General features: G+C 53.0%; 4 protein-coding genes across 4 annotated transcripts; 2 read left to right on the plus strand and 2 right to left on the minus strand.

Moving 5' to 3' along the window:
• Window positions 1-787: 787 nt before the first annotated feature.
• SPSK_01194 (uncharacterized protein) lies at window positions 788-1,933 on the minus strand (the record flags this gene model as incomplete). The annotated part of the gene is made up of 1 exon (XM_016728125.1): window positions 788-1,933. One exon carries the CDS (start codon window positions 1,931-1,933, stop codon window positions 788-790), a length of 1,146 nt encoding a protein of 381 aa, XP_016583990.1.
• Window positions 1,934-4,733: 2,800 nt separating this feature from the next.
• Window positions 4,734-6,056, plus strand: SPSK_01158 (aspartate-semialdehyde dehydrogenase; the record flags this gene model as incomplete). Its single annotated transcript, XM_016728089.1, has 3 exons — window positions 4,734-4,764; window positions 4,858-5,877; window positions 5,989-6,056. The coding sequence occupies 3 exons, from the start codon at window positions 4,734-4,736 to the stop codon at window positions 6,054-6,056; spliced, it is 1,119 nt and encodes a 372-aa protein (XP_016583991.1).
• A 7,991-nt stretch (window positions 6,057-14,047) lies between these two features.
• Window positions 14,048-15,916, plus strand: SPSK_01093 (RNA-binding protein; the record flags this gene model as incomplete). Its single annotated transcript, XM_016728024.1, has 1 exon — window positions 14,048-15,916. One exon carries the CDS (start codon window positions 14,048-14,050, stop codon window positions 15,914-15,916), a length of 1,869 nt encoding a protein of 622 aa, XP_016583992.1.
• A 1,884-nt stretch (window positions 15,917-17,800) lies between these two features.
• Window positions 17,801-19,903, minus strand: SPSK_01062 (aorsin endoprotease precursor; the record flags this gene model as incomplete). Its single annotated transcript, XM_016727993.1, has 1 exon — window positions 17,801-19,903. One exon carries the CDS (start codon window positions 19,901-19,903, stop codon window positions 17,801-17,803), a length of 2,103 nt encoding a protein of 700 aa, XP_016583993.1.
• Window positions 19,904-20,273: the final 370 nt, after the last annotated feature.

A 20,273-nucleotide genomic window follows, 5' to 3' on the forward strand; every position in this document is an offset into this window, starting at 1 on the left:
GAGGGTTTCGATAAGGTTTACTTTGGTCAAGTGTCCCCCCTTGAAAACGCCTGTTCGCCATTTCGCCAAACGGCATCGAAAGGGCTGATGCCAGCTGGCCAGGTTCTATTTTTATTTGTCCATCAGAGAGTAAGGGACCTGGGGGGACCTTGTCTCGCCTGTGCACTCCGTCCAAGTGGAGATCCGAAATGCGTCGGAATAGGGGCGAGGTGTGCTTTGTGCGCAGGATCGGCAGTTTGGGTGTGGATCTTCACGATGACATCCCTTTTTGTCTTATTGACGTTGACGGGTATGCGGGAACGAAAAAGAAAAAACCGGAAACACGGGACATCCGAGACGATGTGGCGGCAAGACATTACTCAAGCATTGAGAACGAAACGACGGTCCCGAAGAAGGAAGAAATGGGTTAGATCCTCGCAGGTATTATTTGACAAAAGCCCGCGCTGTGTTGAATCGTTGACAAAAACATGTTTATTAGGCGAGCACAACGCCTCTGGTTTTCCGCATTTGTTGGTGATCTGATGACATGAGAGGGGCGGTTTCACAATATCCACGTGGTTCCCCAGTTTACGAGGTATTCCCAACTGACGAAGTGAGGGGCTGTATTCCTTATTTCCTTGTCAACGAATGCAATGAAGAAATCAGACCAGGGTCGAGCCCGAAACACCAAAGCAAAGCAAAACAAATCAGAAGAGTGGTATCACATCCAAGAGACCAGAACGAGATCAATGCGGTGCCATTTCGTCGTCGCCAGCAATCCCCCCTCCTTCCTTCCCATGGCTCACCATTATACCTGCTTCATCTTGGGTGCCGGCTTGCCCCCCCAAAAGACACTCAGCAGATCCAAGAAGAAACCCGTCCAGCCGCGTATGAGGGTCAAGAGGTTGAGCAGGCGCACATAGCGGTCGACAAACACCTCACAGTTCTCGTAGTCGTGCCCATAGCACTCCCACACAGCCTGGCTTGCATCGCCCTTCCCCTCGGCCGGCTCACCGGCCACTGTGATGCTGCCGTCGGCCGCAGCGACGAGGTCCACGGGGCCGCGGACGCTCGTGCCGCCCTCTTTCAACAGCATCCGGGGACCGATCACGACAGCCCGGCCGGCAATCGACTGATCGGCCACGAAGCGCGTGCCGGCCTCGACGACATCATCCACCCTGGTCTTGCCCGCTCCAGCCAACATGGCGACCCCCGACGTCGGCAGAATGTTGGTCACGGCAAAGTAGGGACAGAGCATGTTGACACGCAGGCCGTTGTGGACGTGCGAGGTGCCGCGCAGCGCACGGAACAGGCCTGTCACGGCATGCTTGGACATGGTGTACAAAGCCTGTCCCGGCAGCGAAAGGAGACCGGCAATGGACGAGAGGAACAGAATGGCACGGTCCTTGCCGTCGTTGCGCGGCAGCCAGTACATGGCAAGGTGCACCGAGTACAGGACGCCCGTCACGTTGATGTCTGCGACGGGCATGCGCGGGGCGCTGGGACCGGCGCTCTCGTCGGCGGCGTCCATAGGGGCCGGGTTCTCAAAGCCGCGCTGGTTTGCGGGAGAGTCGCGGTCGGCCACGCCCGCATTGGGCACGACGACGTGAATGGAGCCGGTGGCACTGTGCTCAACGGCGGCCTTGAAAAAGGCCGCCTGGCTGTCCCAGCTCGTGACGTCGCAGTGCTGATAAAAGTGGTACTTGCCGCCTGGGGTGGTGGCGCGCAGCTCAGCAACAATCGCCTCGCCGGCTGTGTCATTGACATCCCCAATTGCTATGTGGGCACCGAGGTTCGCCCAGCGGCGGGCAAAGGCGGCTCCGAAGCCAGCGGCACCACCGGTGATTAAAATCGTCTTACCGGCCATGCTGGCCGTGTCATAAGGTGCCGATGTGTCAAGGGGCGGTGACTGGCGGACAGCCTCCCGGATGGAGTTGAACTCGCCGAAGGTCATTGTTGTGTTGTCTTGATGAGCATACAGAGGGAGGCTTGATTGTGCTGCTACGTCGTGCAGGGACAAATTCAGTACCTGGCAACAAAACGAGCTGGCTGAAACGGGTGAGATTATTGAGTTGTATCAGATGCTTCGAAATGGGTGAGTTGAATGTGACTTCTTTGATTGTTGGGATGCCCAGCCGGAACGACTGGAGACTTGCCGAGGAACAGCAAGCTGCAAATTGAGGGGGAATTGAACGTGAAAGAGTAACTCGGCCGCGAAACTAAGCTTCAAGCAATTGGGGTTCTACCTGTAATTGGAGATCTTGGAGATGCTAGAGATGGTGTATTCGTTCTTGGTCTAGAACCAAAATGGACGCAAGCAATTAAAGAACAAGAAAAAGAACAAGAAACGGCGGGCGCTAAATTACTTAAAACTTTATATCTGTTTGGGCCGGGGAGTTGATAGGTGCGAGTCGATGTCGAATATATGATGGCTTTGCCCCAGCTGTCCCAGAAGAAAGGGGAAAAGAACCAGAAATGTCGGACCAAGAAAAGCGGTGGAGGGCCTAGAATACGCCACGAGACGATTCTATGGACGGAGTAGTAGACTAAAAAGAGGAACGGAGAGAACGGGAGGCAACAGGATGGGTAGGAGTTGACAGCCGCAAAAGTAGCCCGACGAAGATGGGTGTGGACGCGTGTGAGAAGGTGATGGGCGAGAAGGCACGACATCGAATTGAAAAGGGAGAGATTGCCCATATAAATGCGTTTTGCACACTTCCCAATCCAGGGCATTTAAATCGGCAAGCACAACGATGGGGGCACAACGGCACGGCGGCAAGAACGAGCGAGACAGCCAGCGGCAGATGGCAGGAAGGGGGAGGACACGAAAGGCAAGAGCGCAAGAGTCCACTGATTTGTGAGTATACTCTAGAAAGGACGTCCACGGACAATTGTAGCAGGAGCAAACCATGAACTATACACCGTAATAGATTCACGTCGGCAGGAGCTATTCAAGCTTTGCTGGCAACAGATACTACAGAGTACGTGGTGTATTTTTTTGTGTTCCGCCATGAACACCGTTGAATCCACAGAGCCTCCGCTGAAATTTCTTGACGCCATGTTTCCCAAAGGAGAAACCATTATTGGAGCTTTGACTCGCACTTGGACGGAACGGCAATGAAATAAGGCTGCCAGTAAGATATTATTGTTGCAAAGGAGTTCTGCGTAGCCGAGATGTTGCCATCAGTGTTGTCACGCGAACCTTGTCAGGCATTCGGCCTACATGTTTCGGAAAGTTCAAAACTCAGAGAATGTTGCCAACGTTATGAGGAATCAGAATAGCTCGACTAGGCCTGGCTGTGCCTTCTACCAGGACACTCAGAGTGGGGCCGCATGAAGCCCATCATGCTCACCTTATTTTCCTGACAGGGCTAGGTGCTAGACACGGGTCATGGCAACTGCAAGAGAGGATAACTGTGCATCTTGTACCTTTCAGCCTTCATCCTTTGCTCTTTTTTTTTTTCTGCCAGGCGTCCCAATCACCCGGCTTTGCCCTTCCCGTCAATGCATCACCGTGTCGGTGGACGCTCGGATGACCTGGCAACAACCGAACGGGTGCAGCGGGAACGGCCTAACTGTTTGCCAGCCGGATGGACAACCGTGGCCGTAGGACCTGTATCTTCCGAATAGGCTCGAATAGGCGAGATGTGTTGGCCAGTAGAAACAGCGGATGGTAGCCGCGACGGCCTTGAGCAAAACGTCATGACGATGGGTGGCTGTTCGCAAGAAAAGTGTATGCCGTGTCCTTCTAGGCCTGGTAATCAGGTTGGGTGAGGGCTTGAGGCAGCAGGGATGGCTTGCACCACCGACTGTCGTACAAACGTGAGGTTATTTCGGTCATAGTTGTCGTAGTTGTCGTAGTCGGCGTACAGAGTACTTACTAGAAGCTTGTATGATAGGGGCCGGCTGGCCTGGTCTTAATTTTGACAGGTCTCACACACCTGTCCCATCGAGTACGAGGCGGGAGCGACACAGCAGAGAAGAGAAGATAAGAAAGAGAAGAGACATTCCACCGACAAAGTAGCCAATGGTGGGACGGGCAGTGGTCACCGAGCTGGCTGGGGAGGTACGAGCATATGGATTAATGAGGAGGGAAGTGGTGGTCGAATGTCTAAGGACAAGAGGCGTATATACGGTATACAAATCATTCTGTTTCATGATGGTTAGTTGAATAAACGGGAATTTATTCGAACACCAACTCGAAAAATATGGTAAAGTTGTTCTTGATAATTTAAAGTTTTTTTTTTTTAAAGAAAGCTGGACAAATCGAAACGCTATGATTATATTTTGCTTTCTTAAACATCGCAAAAGCACCAAAAAAGATACAAATCAAAGCTGTGCCGTGCAAGGTGAAGATATTCACAATAGCTCTAATACGAATAAATAAGCTAAACAAGAAATTCGACAGCCAGCTCCATTTTGACGGCCGGTGACTGGCAAACGTCAACAGCCTTGCGGCCAAGGCTAGAACCACCTCCGATTGCGGGGCAAATTTCGCTTGCTTCCCCTAAATAGCTCTATTGTAGCGAAGTCTTGGTGGGGTTTCGAGGCTGTGGCAGCCGATGGTTCGGCAGCAATTCGAGGCTCTAGCGAGTTAAAAAAACAGAAGGAATAAAAAAAAGTTGAGTCACTAGAGCTCGACAACATCACACAAAAAGCACAACAGAACAGACCGTCGACCTTGACCTCGACCTCTGCTTTCCTTCTTCTAGTCGTCCCTTTCCCTCTTACCAATCCCTCCCATACCCCCCACCATGGCCACTCAATTCCCCACCAAGAAGTGCGGTACGTAGACATCGCCATCTTCCGATGTCGCGATGCTTCAGCGACCTCATCCGAGCATTGACCTTTTGCTGACTCGTCTTCCCCTCCGTGCAGGCGTCCTCGGCGCAACAGGCTCTGTCGGCCAGCGCTTCATTCTGCTTCTTCAGAACCACCCCTCCTTCGTCCTCCATGCCGTCGGCGCCTCTGCCCGCTCGGCCGGCAAGCCCTACCGCGAGGCCGTTCGCTGGAAGCAGGCCACGCCCATGACCAAGCGCATCGGCGACCTGGTTGTGCGCGAGTGCACGGCTGCTGCCTTTGCCGACTGCGACGTCGTCTTCAGCGGCCTCGACTCGGACGTCGCTGGCGAGATCGAGACCGCCTTCTTCGCCGCCAACATCCCCGTCTTCTCCAACGCCAAGAACCACCGCCGCGATCCCCTCGTCCCGCTCGTCGTGCCGACCGTCAACCTCGACCACCTTGCCCTCATCCCCCATCAGCGGAAAGCCCATCCCACGGCCACCTCGCTGGCCACCGCCCCCCTCGACCGCGGCTTCCTGGTCTGCAACAGCAATTGCGCCGTCATCGGCCTGGTCATCCCCTTTGCCGCCATGGTCGCTGCGTTTGGCCCCATTGACGCCGTGTCCGTCGTCACCATGCAGGCCGTCTCGGGCGCCGGCTACCCAGGCGTCAGCAGCATGGACATTCTGGACAACGTCGTGCCCTTCATTGCCGGCGAGGAGGACAAGCTCGAGACGGAGGCCCGCAAGATCCTGGGCGCGCTCAACGCCGAGGGCACGGGCTTCACCGAGCGCACTGAGCTGCGCGTCTCGGCTGCCTGCAACCGCGTCCCCGTTCTTGACGGCCACACCGCCTGTGTATCGCTGCGCTTCGTGCAGCGCCCGCCGCCGTCGGCCGACCAGGTCCGCGAGGCCCTGCGTGAGTACAAGACCGAGGCCGAGGCCCTGGGCTGCCCGAGTGCGCCGAGTCCGGCCATTGTGGTCATGGACGAGCCCGACCGCCCGCAGCCGCGCCTGGACCGCGACCTGGCTGGCGGCTATGCTGTGTCCGTGGGCCGTGTGCGTGAGGACGAGTCGGGCATTTTCGACATCAAGTACGTGGCGCTGAGCCACAACAGTACGTGCCCTCCCCTTGCTCCAGTCTCCATTCTCCTTATTTCTTGCTCCTTGTTCCTGACTCCTTGCTTTTACGTCTTCTTTTGTTTCCTTCTGGCTAACGTAACCACAGCTGTCATTGGTGCCGCTGGCTCGTCCATCTTGAACGCTGAAGCCGCCGTCCTCAAGGGTTACATCTAAGCTGTCATCTAGGAATGATGACGGAACTAAAAACTGTGAACAATAGAAATGATATTACGGAGAGTGATTTTGGATTATTTTGTGTCTCATTGGTTCGACACATCTGTCAACTCCGCAGCTCTCGTCGCCCCCTGAATACCCATACTTTTCAAAAGGCGTTTTATAGCATTCAAAAGTTTCATTTGGAAAGTCGACCACCTTTAACTTCTCTGTGCCTGGCGAGTTGTGATAACGACGTCTGCACTTCCGATATGAAGGAGTAGGAGTGATGTTCGAACGCAGTGACCACAAAAGAAGCGCGTCGATGCACGTGAGTCGGTGCTCTGTGAACTCCGATGGCACCGGTGCGACAGACACGAAAGCCCTATCCTATGATTTCTTCTTCCACCTTGTCTGACAAAGACTCGGCTTGTGACGAATGACCGTTGTTGTACAACAGAGAGAGAGCGAGAGAGGAGGGAAGATGCTGTTCATTCTTTGGTTCAAAGATGTTGCAGCTTTGCCTTTGCGCTGCTGCACTCCTTTCCCATCCCTTGCGCAACATCATGCATGCAGTCGAGTCTCGTCCCACCGCTCTTTTTTTGCACGTCTTTTCTGTCTCTGCCCCTCCATCGCTCTGAAACAAACCGCACTGAACTGTCTGCAATGTGCATATACTGTACTGCACTGCAGCGCATTTTCCTGTAAAGAAGCACATTTGCAGTGCATTGCATTGCATTGCAGCCTGCATATGTGCATACACACCACAGTCGACAGTGCATCTTGACTCCGGAAGCAAAGGATAAGACAGCTCGAGACCAAAGAGCACAATGTGCCTTTTTTCCACATGCCACACGAATGATTTGCCCTTCTAGTCGCTTCGTGTGACTTTTTACTGGAGTTTCATTGTCCTACCTTTGACCTGTCTGTCCCCATGTATCCATTCTCCGTGCTACCCAACTCATGCATGTGTTCTTGATAAGCAGACTCACCATTGCCTGCATCGCGATTGTGGGTTCTTTTGTAAGGCCGTCCCTCCACCCCATTTTCGGCGTCCACTTGTGACCGAATACGAAAAGGGCGTCTGAAGAGGTTTAACAAGGCAGGAAAGAGATATAACAGGAGAAGATTTTAAGGCATTGACCGGACAGGGCTGCATGTAAAGAGGATAGAAATAGGAAAGAAACAAAGGAAAGGCAAAAGAAAAGGAAATAACTTAAGGCTGCGATGACTGTCAAAGCTGGAAGGGCATGTCAACGAGGCTTGTTGAAGATGAAAGTCCCTGATTTGAATGTGCTGTGGCAGGAAAAGAACAAGACGAGGAAGCCAGACGGAAACAGAAAAAAAAGATGAAAACATGAAAACATGGGATGCTAGTATTTGAACAAGCCTTGGCAACACCGAAACGACAAAACTGCCGTGGAGACTGCATCGCGATGGAGAAACGGTACATGGACTGCTGCAAGCACGTCACTCACCGAAACGGTGCCAAATCACACCCTTTCGCCATGGAAGAGACGCCCGAACCAAGGAACTTCAAAGAGGGGTTGATGCGGGAAAAGTCGAAGACAAACCAATGTTCCTTGGTTCATCACACACATTGTTTTCCATTTGCCCGTCCCCTCCCCGTGCCCTTGAATTTTCCGTGCATCTGTTTACCTGTATGACCTTGATCTGTTTCTTTGCCTCTTTGAATTTCACGCGCATCGGCGAATACTACACCGCGACATTTGAACTGGACCGATCGTGCCTCGAATTGAGCAATCAGTAAAATGATGGGACAAGGTCAGATTGGAGACGCACAGACCTTTGATTTGGACCTACGCTGTAAGGCCAGGACGGAACTTTCCATGTCACCTCTTGTCTGCCGCCTTTGCAGATGTGCCGTTCCAGGATAGGATCCCACACTGACAGGCTCTCGGACACCCGGAACTGTTGGACTCATACCTTTCGGCAGCTAGGTCTGGCCCACGGACCTTTTCTTGGGCCTTTTGGCTTTGGCCGGGACTCTGTGTCCCCCTTCCTTTGACTGTTTCCTCCTGCGATTTTCACTCTCACCTTTACCCGTTCTGCATATTGATTGTATTCGGGCTCGTTTCAGGGCTCTCCAACCACTTGTGAGGAGGCGGATATACAGTCGCATTGGCGCTATGCACTCAGACAAGCTGACCAACCACGAATGGAAAATCATCATACGAGTGGATGGGAAGTCGTAGGAGATCGTCACACCTTGGCGAGGAGAAAGGTAATAAACAAAAGACTCGACAGAAGTGAGAAATCGGATATCGGGCGGACTAGTAAGAAGCCGTGCACACCATCTTAATCCGCGTGGTCGTCGTATGCCTACATCACCTTTTTTCGCGCTGAGCCTAGAGTGGGGAGGACATGATGTTGAAGTGGTAGGCACTTACAGGGGATGGTGAAGCCATGCGTCGTGTCTGTATTTGTGTGTGGGCGTGTTATTTTATCATAACTCTCTCTCTTTTTTTCGGATTTGGGGATGAGAAAGAAAAAGTGTACAGCATACTCGTGGATGAGTTGTGTCTCCGTCGGAAGGTAGGAGCTTCACTCTGTGGACAGACAATGAACACAATAGCATTGTAAACTGCCCACAGCCGAAAACCCCGTTACCGGTTATAATTTGACTCCTTGCGGTAACGCAGGAAGCCGTTTTTTGCCAATCGCCCACCCTGTTACTCGCAGGTGTGCGTGATTCGGGTTGTGTACTCCGTAATTACAGGGAAAGATCCATCTGGAAGTACATCGTATGTGAGGTTGCTGTGTGCTTTGCATGATGTGTCTTCCACGCACACATATTGAGATTTAGGGTTCGTTGTCGTCTTGGCATGAAGGGCAAATCCCTTCCTTTCCCTTCTCTGAACCCTTGTCGCCGTTTGATGCTTGATATATTTTGTGCGTTTTGCAAACACTGTGCGCGGCCAAGGGCGGGCAGGGATGTGAGCGAGGCAGGGGGGGGATGTGACTGCTCCCAAAGCGAGGGCGCTTGCATCGAGTGCGAAATGTGTTCTAGGCACAGGGCAGCACACAAGATCGACCGGTAGAACAGGGGGCGCCGAAGCACAGGACAAGAAGAGAGCGGATGGCCGGGCGCATGATACCGAGCAGTCGCAGCTTGGCAGATCCTCAAAACGTGATACACCAAAGCGTTTCTCACGAAAGAACAGTCAGAAAATTGGCAATATGTGCAAAAAGAAGTAGGGGATATAAAAGGCCAAAAAATCGATAAAGGGGGTCGATCATGGAATGTTATGATGTGCTGACTGAAGACAGACAGAGAAGCTGCGATGCAGCATCGATGTGCAAGCTAGAGGTGCCTTCCGTCGCAAGGCTCCAAGTGCAATTTCCTGTTTGAGACTCTGGCACAGCGAACGGGAAGGGGCGACAGGTGGTAACGGCATTCCTGCAAGTAGGCAGGCAAGAGTAAAACAGCTTGCCATAAACATCCCGTTCGTCGACTTTGTATTGGTGTGCAAGTCCACGCAGGACTTGGCGTCTTGTTCCGTAAATGAAATGCCCACCATTGCGGTCGGTGAGGGAAGGTGCGCCCGTCTGCATATTCCGTGCTGCATATGCCAGCGGAGAGTACCCGTTTCTATTGATCGTCACCCTGTTGCCATTTTTGCCGTTTCGCCTTATTTGTTGTCAACCCTCTCTTTGTCAACCCTGCCTAGGGAAGGTGCATTCCTTGCGTGCAGTGCGCCCTCGCAGCGCTAGAAGAGTCTCTACGGATCACAAGTCGCCGGTTGTAAGCCCCTTATTTGAACGTCTTGTCTCACTCGCAATCCGAAGCAGCATTTCCTTTTCTAGGGCGGTTTTGCTTTTCATCGCGGGTCCTTGCATAATCGGAGAACGAGAGAAGGAAGGACTGGCATGTTCGTAGCGTCGATGCACAATTGCCCATCGCATCCTCTCATTGGTTGCGCATATCGAAGGTGAAATCCACTAGGGGAGGCACTCCGGAAAACAGAAATGGGCGAACGCGACTGAGATAAAAAAGAGGAGACGAAAAAGGAGGGAGAGGTTGCACTAAAATATAAAAGCGGGCCATGGATATTTAAAAGTGGACCGTTTGAGAGAACGTCCTAAGAATGTACCTTTTAAGGGAAAGCCTTAAGTTCTCCACTTTACGCTGTCGGATGTGTACTTACAAGGTACGACGTACAGTCGTTCTCCATATGCAGCACAGTGCTAGGGCTGACTGCTGTTGATACTGGAGGATTGCATGAAGCCCGGGGATTTTGTTTCTTTTTTTTTTTTTTTTTTTTTTTTATCCTACGCGTTATTAAGTTGTACCAACGTACTGACTTTCCACTCGTCATCATTATTATCATGTTATTTTCTCGTCGATTTTAGCTGTCGCGCTCGCGCTTTCCTCTGTACATATCAGTGCTCATCAGCATCGCCGCTCTGAGGGGCGATGGGTAGATAATGTGGTCCTCCATCCGTGTGTCCTGTGCGCGCCTCCATATTATCTTACTGGCGCTGGCGCAACTGGCGCATCTGACGTGTTTATGGAGGACTTTTCCCTTTATGGCCCAATTAGTGCCGTATTTCATGATTGATGGGGAAGGCGGAATAGTGTAAAGACACACCCTGTTTTCGGTTTGTGTCCGAAGAAACAGGGCACCGTCCCACAGCCTTGGCGGTGGGATGGGCCTTCTGGGGCCTGGCCTAGCCGGTTACCTGTGTTCTGGCCATGCAACTGGAGCGCTCGCGCGAGACCTTTGCTCAAAATGGGGCCAAGTGCTAGACCAGGTCCTCTGTCCCGTGGAGAGGCATCTCAGACAAAAGTTTGGGGGCGCAATTTTGGGGGCACAATTTTGGGGCGCACCACAAAAATGCAGAGATATTTGATTCGACTCGTGCTTTCACTGGATTCTAAGGTCGACTACACGTGTTACGCTCCTAAAGGAGACCCCATTTAAATATTCTTGTCAAGTCTAGGTTTCGGACTTGTGTCACCACGAGCGCAGAAACTGCTGGCCACGAGGGAGACTAGTAATGTGTCCTGGTTGAATTCTATCAAAGATTGGGACTGGTGGGCTGATGGAGGCGTCGGTAGTTGCAAAGAAGTCGACAAGCAAAGATGTAAGCTCTGTTTGGGTTTTATTCCTTCATCGGCTCTCACAGTCGCACCTTTTGTTCTCTATGTTGGTTGTCTGTCGTTGCCAACCGAGTGTTTGCTGCCATGACGCATGATAGTGGGAAGAGACAGGGGAGAGTGCGTGTTTCGACTTTTGTTTTTAATGTGTTTGGACGATTTTCGTGAACATATTTAGCCAGCCATGCCTCCACAGCTATCGTCGCCGCTGCACATCTTAGTATCGCCGGCCAATACTCTGCGGCAACTTTGCCAAACGAGGATGTACTGCCCCGTCTCTCTGTTGCTCCTTCCACGTCGTCTGCTCAACCGCCTGGCCGGCCTCCATGTCCATCGTGCCTTCTTGGCGCCTCGCTCATAGCCTCCCTTTATAAGCAGATGGCGGTTTCTAGTACAGGTTCGCTCTTTCCGAAAGCGGGTTATGTTTACCCCTTTTTCATTAGGGACTGTGACAACTGTACCCTTTTGATAGTATGCAATACTTGTGTTTACCTTATTTCTCTTCTTTGCTTCATCGCACACGCCGCATCATAATTTCCAGCATCCACTACGAGACAGGTACAGTTGCCTGCGCAAGACCTCATGTAAGAACGTCCTACAGCAAAATGTTGTATTCCTTTGATTTCGGATGTGGCCATGCCATCGAGGGCACATTGCGGAACGACAGAGTAGAGCACACAGGGCAGAGCAAACAGAGCAAACGGAACAAACAGAACGTGATCCAGAGCTGCGAGCGACGAAACCAGCCTGCCGATCTCAACTAGCAAAGGTCTTCTGCTTCTGGACGACAGGTCGCCCCTACTGTCTTGTCAATTGCCAGTCCCCGGTCACCAAGTTGATGTTTGTTCCTATGATGGATACACGGTTGATAGAAGCCCACTTCGGACTGGCCTGGCCCAGCATCGCGGCGGACGTTGCCAAGAGCAGCCACAAGCCCACTCAGCAGGCCATATGCCCGGCAGTGGATTCCCACTCCCTGGTCCCCCCCCCATGGGAGTGAGATGCATTGTGGAGTCGGTGCTCGCAGGCGGACTTCCTGACAGTGGAGAGCGCTGCCTGGTGGATTGTGCATTGCGCTAAATGGAACAGCCTGCCGTCCTTGCAGCACGCGAGTTGCACGCTAGCACGGTGAGCCGAACAATGATATACGAGATGAGGACAGATACCAGGCCGCGTTCCGTCTTCTGCCCCATGCTCCTGNTCCCCCTGCTTCCTTGGCCTGTGCTCGCCTGGCCACCATCATTGCTCTGTGCCGTTCTGCGTCTCCTGTGTTTCTGTCTCCGTCTTCGCCAACTACGCCCGACTTGCCTCATCGCGCTAGTCTTCCTGGAGGATAGAACTAGCGCGGTTCGACACACACCAGACACCATTTGGGACAACACACCTTTGCCATCGCAGACCCACCACCTCTACAAATTCCTCCCCAAACCACATTGCATTCCGGAGCCCCATGCTAACCGTTGAAAATTGACCGCAGATGGCCCAGCTCGATATGCCATAAGCTCACAGATCGAGCATTGCGACTTTCTTTTCACACTCAGCGCTCACCGCCTGTCGCTCGCCGTGCGATCTTCGGCCGAACAAGCCCCTGTCCCGGCACATTGTCATCTTTTTCAAAGTACCTTTTTCCATCAAGGCATGGTGACCTTCAGTCATCTCCCAAGTGTATGTCGTGTTCATCCAGCTCCGGGAAAATGCACGGCTGTCACCACGTTACTAACAAAAGTTGGGTGTGGCTCACGTTGGGCCAGACAGTAGGACTACACTTGAGTTGAGGGTTTCGCAAACTGAGCCCCCTGAACACGCCATTCAATAACAGTGCGAGCGCGTGTTTCTCTGCACTGTCTCGTCGCGCTCCTTTTCGCGACTGCCATTAAAAACACCAGCTGCACCCCCGCCCGTTAATCAGACCCTCCGGAGTACTTGTACAGGTACTCGCAAGTCCTCGACACCCTCAACACTCGCCCTCATTCGACCCTTGGATCCATTCTTCGTTCGAGCCATTCCTCGGCACCCCCCCTGCAACAGAGCCGTCTCATCCTTATCCCTCATTGTCGGTCTCTCTGTCACGTCTGTCTCATTACACCATTTGGACGCCGCAAACAAGGGTAAAGCACCAACGCCTGCCTCTTACAAAACGACAAACCTGCTGCCTACAACGTGCTGTCTTGCGACAAGTACTGGTACTTGTCACTCCGAGGCGAGTGGCCAGAACGAAGGCCAAACCCACAAATTCCCACACCCTCCATAATTTCTCCAACAAAACCAAACCACACCCGTCTGCAGCCCACTCCCGCTCCTCTATCTTCCCACCTTTTTCCGCCGCGTCCACTCCTCCCACTCACCTTTCATCCTCCCCTCCCCCCAAATTTCCCAATTCGCGACGCAACATTTCTGAACTCTATTTCTCCCCTTCGATATCCCAACAACACAACCGCACTCTTTCAATCCCTTCTTTTCCACCATCGCTCGCGAAATATCTTTTACTTTCGCCCATCTTTCTTTACCTTGCTGTCCATCGCTTGACATACCTTTTGCATCGCTTCAGGTGCCCGTTTTCGCCTCGACAAACCGATCGCGTCACCTCCGTTTCTCCACTGCGTTTTGCGACAGCCTCCGGTTCTGAAAACAGCAACAGACGAGGCGCCCGTACATCTTCGAACGCGCACATTCTAATCTTTGCTCTCTTGCGCAACATTTCCGCCGATTTCCATCAAAGCGCCTATATCTGGAATAGAGACACGTCGCGTCACTTCCGCCAGTTGCCATCGCCGCTCGCCAAATCGACCACGATCTTGATTGCGCCGCACCGAACTACTACGATACATTTCGAACCTTCCGACTTTGCTTGATCCTCGCGCGTCATCCGACCGAACGCGATTTCTTTCTGATGGCCACATTTGGCAATCAAAACAGCGGGCGCACGCCTTCAATTTCCGGCCTTGCGTACACCACATCACCGCCGTTGAAACGAGGCGAGTCGTTCACAAACGTCGCGTCACAAAACGGAACCATGTCGTCCGGTTTCCTCTCGAATCCGCAGCCTATTCGGCCTCCAGGTGCCAATGGCGGCGCGTTTCCGCTACCCATCGGCACTGCGCCCTCGACAAACGGCTTCAATAGAGACCCCCTTTCAACCGCCAGCAATTCGGTAACGGCCTTGTCGTCTGCGACCGCCTCCCCGAAGCCTTCGGTACTTATTCGCCGCCTGTCCCTAGACACCACGGTTGACATCATTCGCGCAATGCTTTCTTTCTCAAACGACTACACCGGCATTGAACTCCTGTCACCCGATGGCTCCGAAGACCCAAGCCACCGCTCTGCGATCGTTTCGTTCTCTTCTCCAGACGGCGCGCTCGAGGCGCAGAAGAACCTGGATGGCAGAAACAACCTGAACCAGGACTCAAAGATGATTGTCGAAATCATAAATGGAGGCTTGCGCCGGCCCACCATCGACATGGCCTCCAACGCGACACCTGGCTCATCGGTGTCTTCGTCCAGGGGTTCGGTGCGCATACCTTTCCAGCCTTACGACAGCATGGGCACGTCGTCCGCCGGCGGGTTTTTCGGAGCTGGTGCTGGTGCAAGCCTGGCCGCCGCATCAGATTTGGCCAATTCAGAACCTATTGGTCCTACCAATCAGTTCCAAGCCTTTTCGACTCAGTCGCCGATTGGAGTTCACCGTAGCCGCCCAGCGAACAAAGAACTACTGGAAGACGACGTCGTGTATCCAAGCGACACTCGGAATATGCCGATGCCATACGATAGTATCTCTAACCTGACCGCCGCTATCAGAGATGCCCGCTCGACCAGTTCCAACCCAGCCGCCATACCCCCGCCGAACCAACCCTCTCAAGCCTCGATCGCCCAGCGCCTTGCCAGTCTCAGTTTAAATACTGCGGATGTCTTCAACGATGGCGTGAACGGCCACGTGAACAGTCCTATGACCGGCTCCAGAAGTGCCTCCATGAGTGGTGCCACAGGTAATACCTTGAGCAATTCCATGAGCAATTCTATCAACAGCTCGGCATACGGCTCGTACGCCACTACACCGCTGTCGGCACACTCCATGGGCATGCCATCCATGGAGCCCAACGGCATGCTACCACACTTTGGAAATACAGCGGGCGGACCGGGTGGATACCGCGCCAAATTGCCACCCATCAACCTCGCCGACCAGAATCCCCCTTGCAACACACTTTACGTTGGCAACCTTCCGGCAGGTGCTGCAGAAGAGGAGCTCAAGGCCATGTTTTCCAGGCAGCGTGGTTACAAGAGAATGTGCTTCCGCAACAAGCCGAATGGCCCCATGTGTTTTGTCGAGTTTGAAAACATCACGACAGCGACTAAAGCGTTGTTGGACCTGTATGGCCGGCCCTTGCACAACAGCGTCAAGGGCGGTATTCGTCTGAGCTTTTCAAAGAACCCTCTGGGGGTTAGAAGTCAGCCGAACCCGAATCCCCTGACACAGCGCAACAATGTTGCCCACATGACCAGCCCCAATGCGTTTGGCCCGTCTCCGACAGTGGTCTCCCCTCCTCCTGGTCTTTCCAGTATCCACACAAACCACGGAAACGGCCTGGGTCTTTCTCACCCTGGAAGCCAGCAGCACAACTACTTTGCTGACCATCCTGCCAGCAATGCCTGGGCGAACACACCGCAACATCATGCTTCTTTCAATGGGAACCATAATGGTTTGCACTCGTGGTCAACGAGCCCGTATGCAGCTGCTGCACAGTCTTCCATGATGGGCAATTAGGATTTTCCTTCCTACTGCCAATGAGTACTTCGTCTTTGGGGTCGACCCTGTTGGCCCCCGCCCTTACTACTGCTCAGTTACCTTTAGATTCCCCAATCATGTTTATTCTTTTTTTTTCATTTTCATTTTCATTTTTTTTTGGTTATGAGTTTTTTCCCTTCATCTTATTTCCTCTTTTTTTTCTCACCTTACACTGGCCGCCTACCGTTATATTTTGTATGCACATCGGTTTTTGGCAGAAGGGTCTTGTATCTTGATTCGCTTTCGCTATATGAGCATGTTGGGGCTTGGTTTGCTTTTTTTTCATGTGGCGCAATGATTCGGTGGCGTTGGCTTCAACGTTCTGGCGTCTTTCAAATACCCTTCTGCGCCCATCTTCATTCATGTTTACTGGCTGTCTCTTTCAGAAAGTTTTGTTTAGAGCGAAGGCAGTTCACTTTCCCGTCTACAGCAGCACATGAGACCATAATTTTGGGACCTTTTGTCAAGATCGTCTGTACGTACAATGGTTCATACTTGCTATTTTGTCATTTCGTTTCGTTTTATGGGATTCACATACACTTTGGAAGGAGACCTGGCTTTTGTTTGTTCTTGAGTCTATCATGTTGTTATCCCGCTGCTGTCCTCCTTGTCCGTTATTCAGGTTTTAGTTTACAGTTTGCTTTGTCCCCCACCACTGTTTCCTTGTTTTTTTTTTGTGTTCTCACATTTCCCGGGGGAGCGTTTTGCTGTGTTGGGGATGTTTCCCTCGTTGCATTTTCCTTGGTGTCACTGCTCTCACTCTGGGTTGAATGGATCTGTCCTATCTGGCATTTTGCGACGGCATGGGCATGCAACAGCGACTGTCTTGTCACATTATGGGCATCTCCGTTTTTCACCCTGTACTTCATGGGTCACTGCGCTATTTTCTTATTTTCATGTTAAGGTGGTCTATTTGTTTCGTCCCCTTTATATTACTCTGCACTTCTCGGGTCGCATTGCATTGGGGGATACCTTTTTGTTTACTTTTTGTTTACCTTTGTTTACCCATTTTTGGCTCAATTATTTTGGCTTCTATTTTTTCCTTCAACGTTTTGGCCTGGGGGTTTTTTGGAAGTTATCTCATCATTGGCTGGGTTTCTCACTTTGTCTCACGTGTTACACTTTTTTGCTTGGCAAAGGCTGTCATCTCTTAACCACCTCACCGTGGGGCGAGAGCGGGATGCATTATTTGGCGGGATTTTCAGTTTTTAAAACGGTTGCTGCAGGGAAAAGGGCGTTTTGTTCTTGTCCTGCATTTTTGCTGGCCGTAGAATGGCTGTGGATCACGGGTCACAGCGATCATCCGCTCTTGTGGTTTATTTTATTTTACTACTACTACTATTATTGTTCGTTTTTCATTTTGACTTTGGTTTGGTATTGATATTGATCTTGGTATTGGATTCCCTTTCAATTATTTTCTGGCACCTCTGCGCTCACATCTTTTTGAGGGGGTAGTTTTCTGAATTGACCAATACTGTTTTGCTTATTGTATCTTGTTCCATCACTTGCTACTTGGGAACTGAACGGATGATGCTGTAGAGCTGTCAACGCTTTAATAACAAGTTGAAGGCCATCAACGTGAGGCCTCGACGGTTTATCGATTCAAGGGGGACGAAACAGGCATGCCAAACAGGGACACAAATACTGCGTAATATTTCATATCAATGTGATGAACATACTTCACGTGGAATATGCAAATATGTAAAAAATGCAGACCATATAAAAAGAAATAGGAAAGGAAAATAATAAATGAAACCAGCCAGTCCAGTACGTCTTTGTTCCTGTGACGATGCTGGCCGAAAAAGAAAGCCCGGAACTCTAATCCCTAACCCCGGCCAATCCCTTTTTCCGTTGTTTGTTCGTTCACTGCAGACTTAAGAACATCTTCTCCATGGCAGGGTAGTTGGGCGTGCCGAGGCCGGTCAGCGGGTCCCAGCCAGGCACAGCCGTGAATCCGTTGGTGCCGCAGCCCGGGTTGTTGCCCGACGTGATGTCGTTGAGGACACTGGGGTTGGCGTACAGCGCCGGGTTGACAAAGCCGACGGGGCCTTTACCGGCCTCGATGCGCTTCTCGTTGATGAGGTTGATGATGGCGGCAAAGACAGGTGCTGAGGCGGAGGTGCCAAAGGACAGCGTAAAGTTGCCGTTGACGGCGGTGACGTAGTTGGCGCCGTTGGCCGAGACGTCGGGATAGCCGCGGACGTTGCCCGAGTTGTTGAAGCGGTTGGCGCCGTAGGGCGGGGCCGAGTTGGTCATGTAGCTCTGGACGGCCTTTTGCTGGTACGAGGGCATGCCAAAGACGTTGGAGAAGCCGCCGCCCGAAAAGATGACCTTTTGGCAGGCGGACTCGGCGCCGCGCACCGACGTGCCGTTGACGAGCTCGGTGGCGCCGACGGACGTGACGTAGGGGCAGGTGCCTGGGAAGGATGGGTTGAAGAGGCCCGAGGTACCGTTGTTGTAGGCGCCGGTGGTGGCGTCGATGCACGCGTCGCCGTTGCCGGCCACGCCAAAGTCGCCCGACGAGTAGATGACAGTGACGCCCTGCAGGCCCAGCTTCATGTACTCGTTGCACTGGCGCTGTTCGTAGGCTGCGGTCAGGTCGCCCTCGTTGTACGAGTAGCTCGTCGAAATGACGTTGGTGGGCGCGGCGGTGCCGCAGTTGACCTCGGCGCTGTACTGGCCGTCGATGTTGGCGTTGGTGCTGCCGCCGCCCTCAAACGCGCAGTAGCTGCCGTCGAGCGAGTCCAGCAGGTTGTTGAAGCTGCCGCCCTGCACGAGGTCGCCGACCTGGAAGAGCGTGGCCCGCTGCGGGAAAATGAGGGCCATAGCGAACTCGAGGTCGAGCGCCGACTCGCCGTTGAAGCTGAAGCTCTGGTTGGTGGTCTGGACGACGGCGTTGTCGAGCAGCTTGATAATGGGGCTCGTGCCCTGCAGCTTGGGCTGGAACTGCGAGAAGTAGAGGTCGAGGTCCGACTGCAGGATGGCCTGCGGCGTGTACTCGACGATGCCGAGCGAGTTGTTGCTGGCCGCGAGCGTGCCGGCCGGCGTATTGTAGAGCGCCTGGAGGCAGGCGGGCGTGATCATTGTGTCGCACTGGCTGAGGTCCATCAGCGCGTTCTTGATGACGGCGCCCTGCTTGGTGAGCGACGCGTCGGTGGGCGCGCCCATAATGCCGCGCTGCGGGCGTGTGGAAGGCGCGCTGTTGTCCTTTGGTGCCGGAGACGACGTGGGGGCTGCCGCGCCTGACGACGACTGTTTGCGGCGGGCGTGGAACCGGGGGCGGGCGGCAGCGGCTCCTCCCGTAGCGTCCGTCCACCGCTGCGAAATCACCCGCAGCTTGAGCTCGGTCTGGTGCTCGTCTGCCAGCGCCTCCGTCTTGGTCGTCCGCCCCGCGCCCTGCCGCCCGTCGAAATGCACCGTCGGCATCACAATGTCAATGTGCTCCTGCAGGTGCTCCGGCACGTGGTACTGGTCGCACGCCACGTGGTGTCCGCCGTGGTTCGCGTGCTGGTACACGTGGTACTCGGTCTTCAGCAGAGACTCAAGCTGCGACACGCTGGCGTTGAACTGCACCCAGTTGCGTCCCCGGGACAGTGCAATGGCGTCCCGCAGCAGCCCCGTCTCCTTGGCCACCCACGCCGTCACAGCGTCAATGGCCTCTTGTGGCGGCGCAAACATGTCGGCAACTTCTTCCTGCGTCCAGTGGCGGCCGTAGTTGGGCGAGTCTGGGTGCGAGACGTCGTGGATGAACTCCTCGGCACGGTGCAGGTTCCTCTGGGTCAAACCAATCCGGACGGGCAAAATGGTCTCGTGGTGCAGGCGTGCTGCCTTTTTCCAGGTGTGTGAGTTGGCGACGGCGCGGCTTTCGTGGACAACATGGCGAGAGCGGAATCGGCCGCCGCCCGCGGTGGCACCCTCGGCTACCGCCAGGGTAGCCAGGACGGCAGCAAGGAGGTCGAACTTCATGATGAAAGAGGGATCGAATATGAACTATGTACAGGAAAATCGGACGTAACAAACAAACAAAAAATGAGTGTATATGAGAAAGACGATCAACAAAAAGAGAGACGAAAATGAAAGACAGTGGGAAGGCGATGGCACCTGGCCTTACCAGAGTCCCAATATGATAAACGAAAGGAGAAAAGAGAAGAAAAGGAACGAAGAGAAAGGAACGAAGGAAAGGAAAAGAGAGAATGTTAAAGAAAGAAGGGAAGAAGGTAAGAAAACAAACAAAAGCCACAGCGAATGGCGACGACGAGAACGAAAAAGAGAACAGAAAGAAATAGATTCAAAGAGAGAGAAGGGAAGAAAGCCAAAAAAGGAAAGGAAGAAGAAG

Source organism: Sporothrix schenckii, assembly GCF_000961545.1.
Source record: "Sporothrix schenckii 1099-18 chromosome Unknown Cont48, whole genome shotgun sequence".
NCBI classification, from domain to species: Eukaryota; Fungi; Ascomycota; class Sordariomycetes; order Ophiostomatales; family Ophiostomataceae; genus Sporothrix; species Sporothrix schenckii.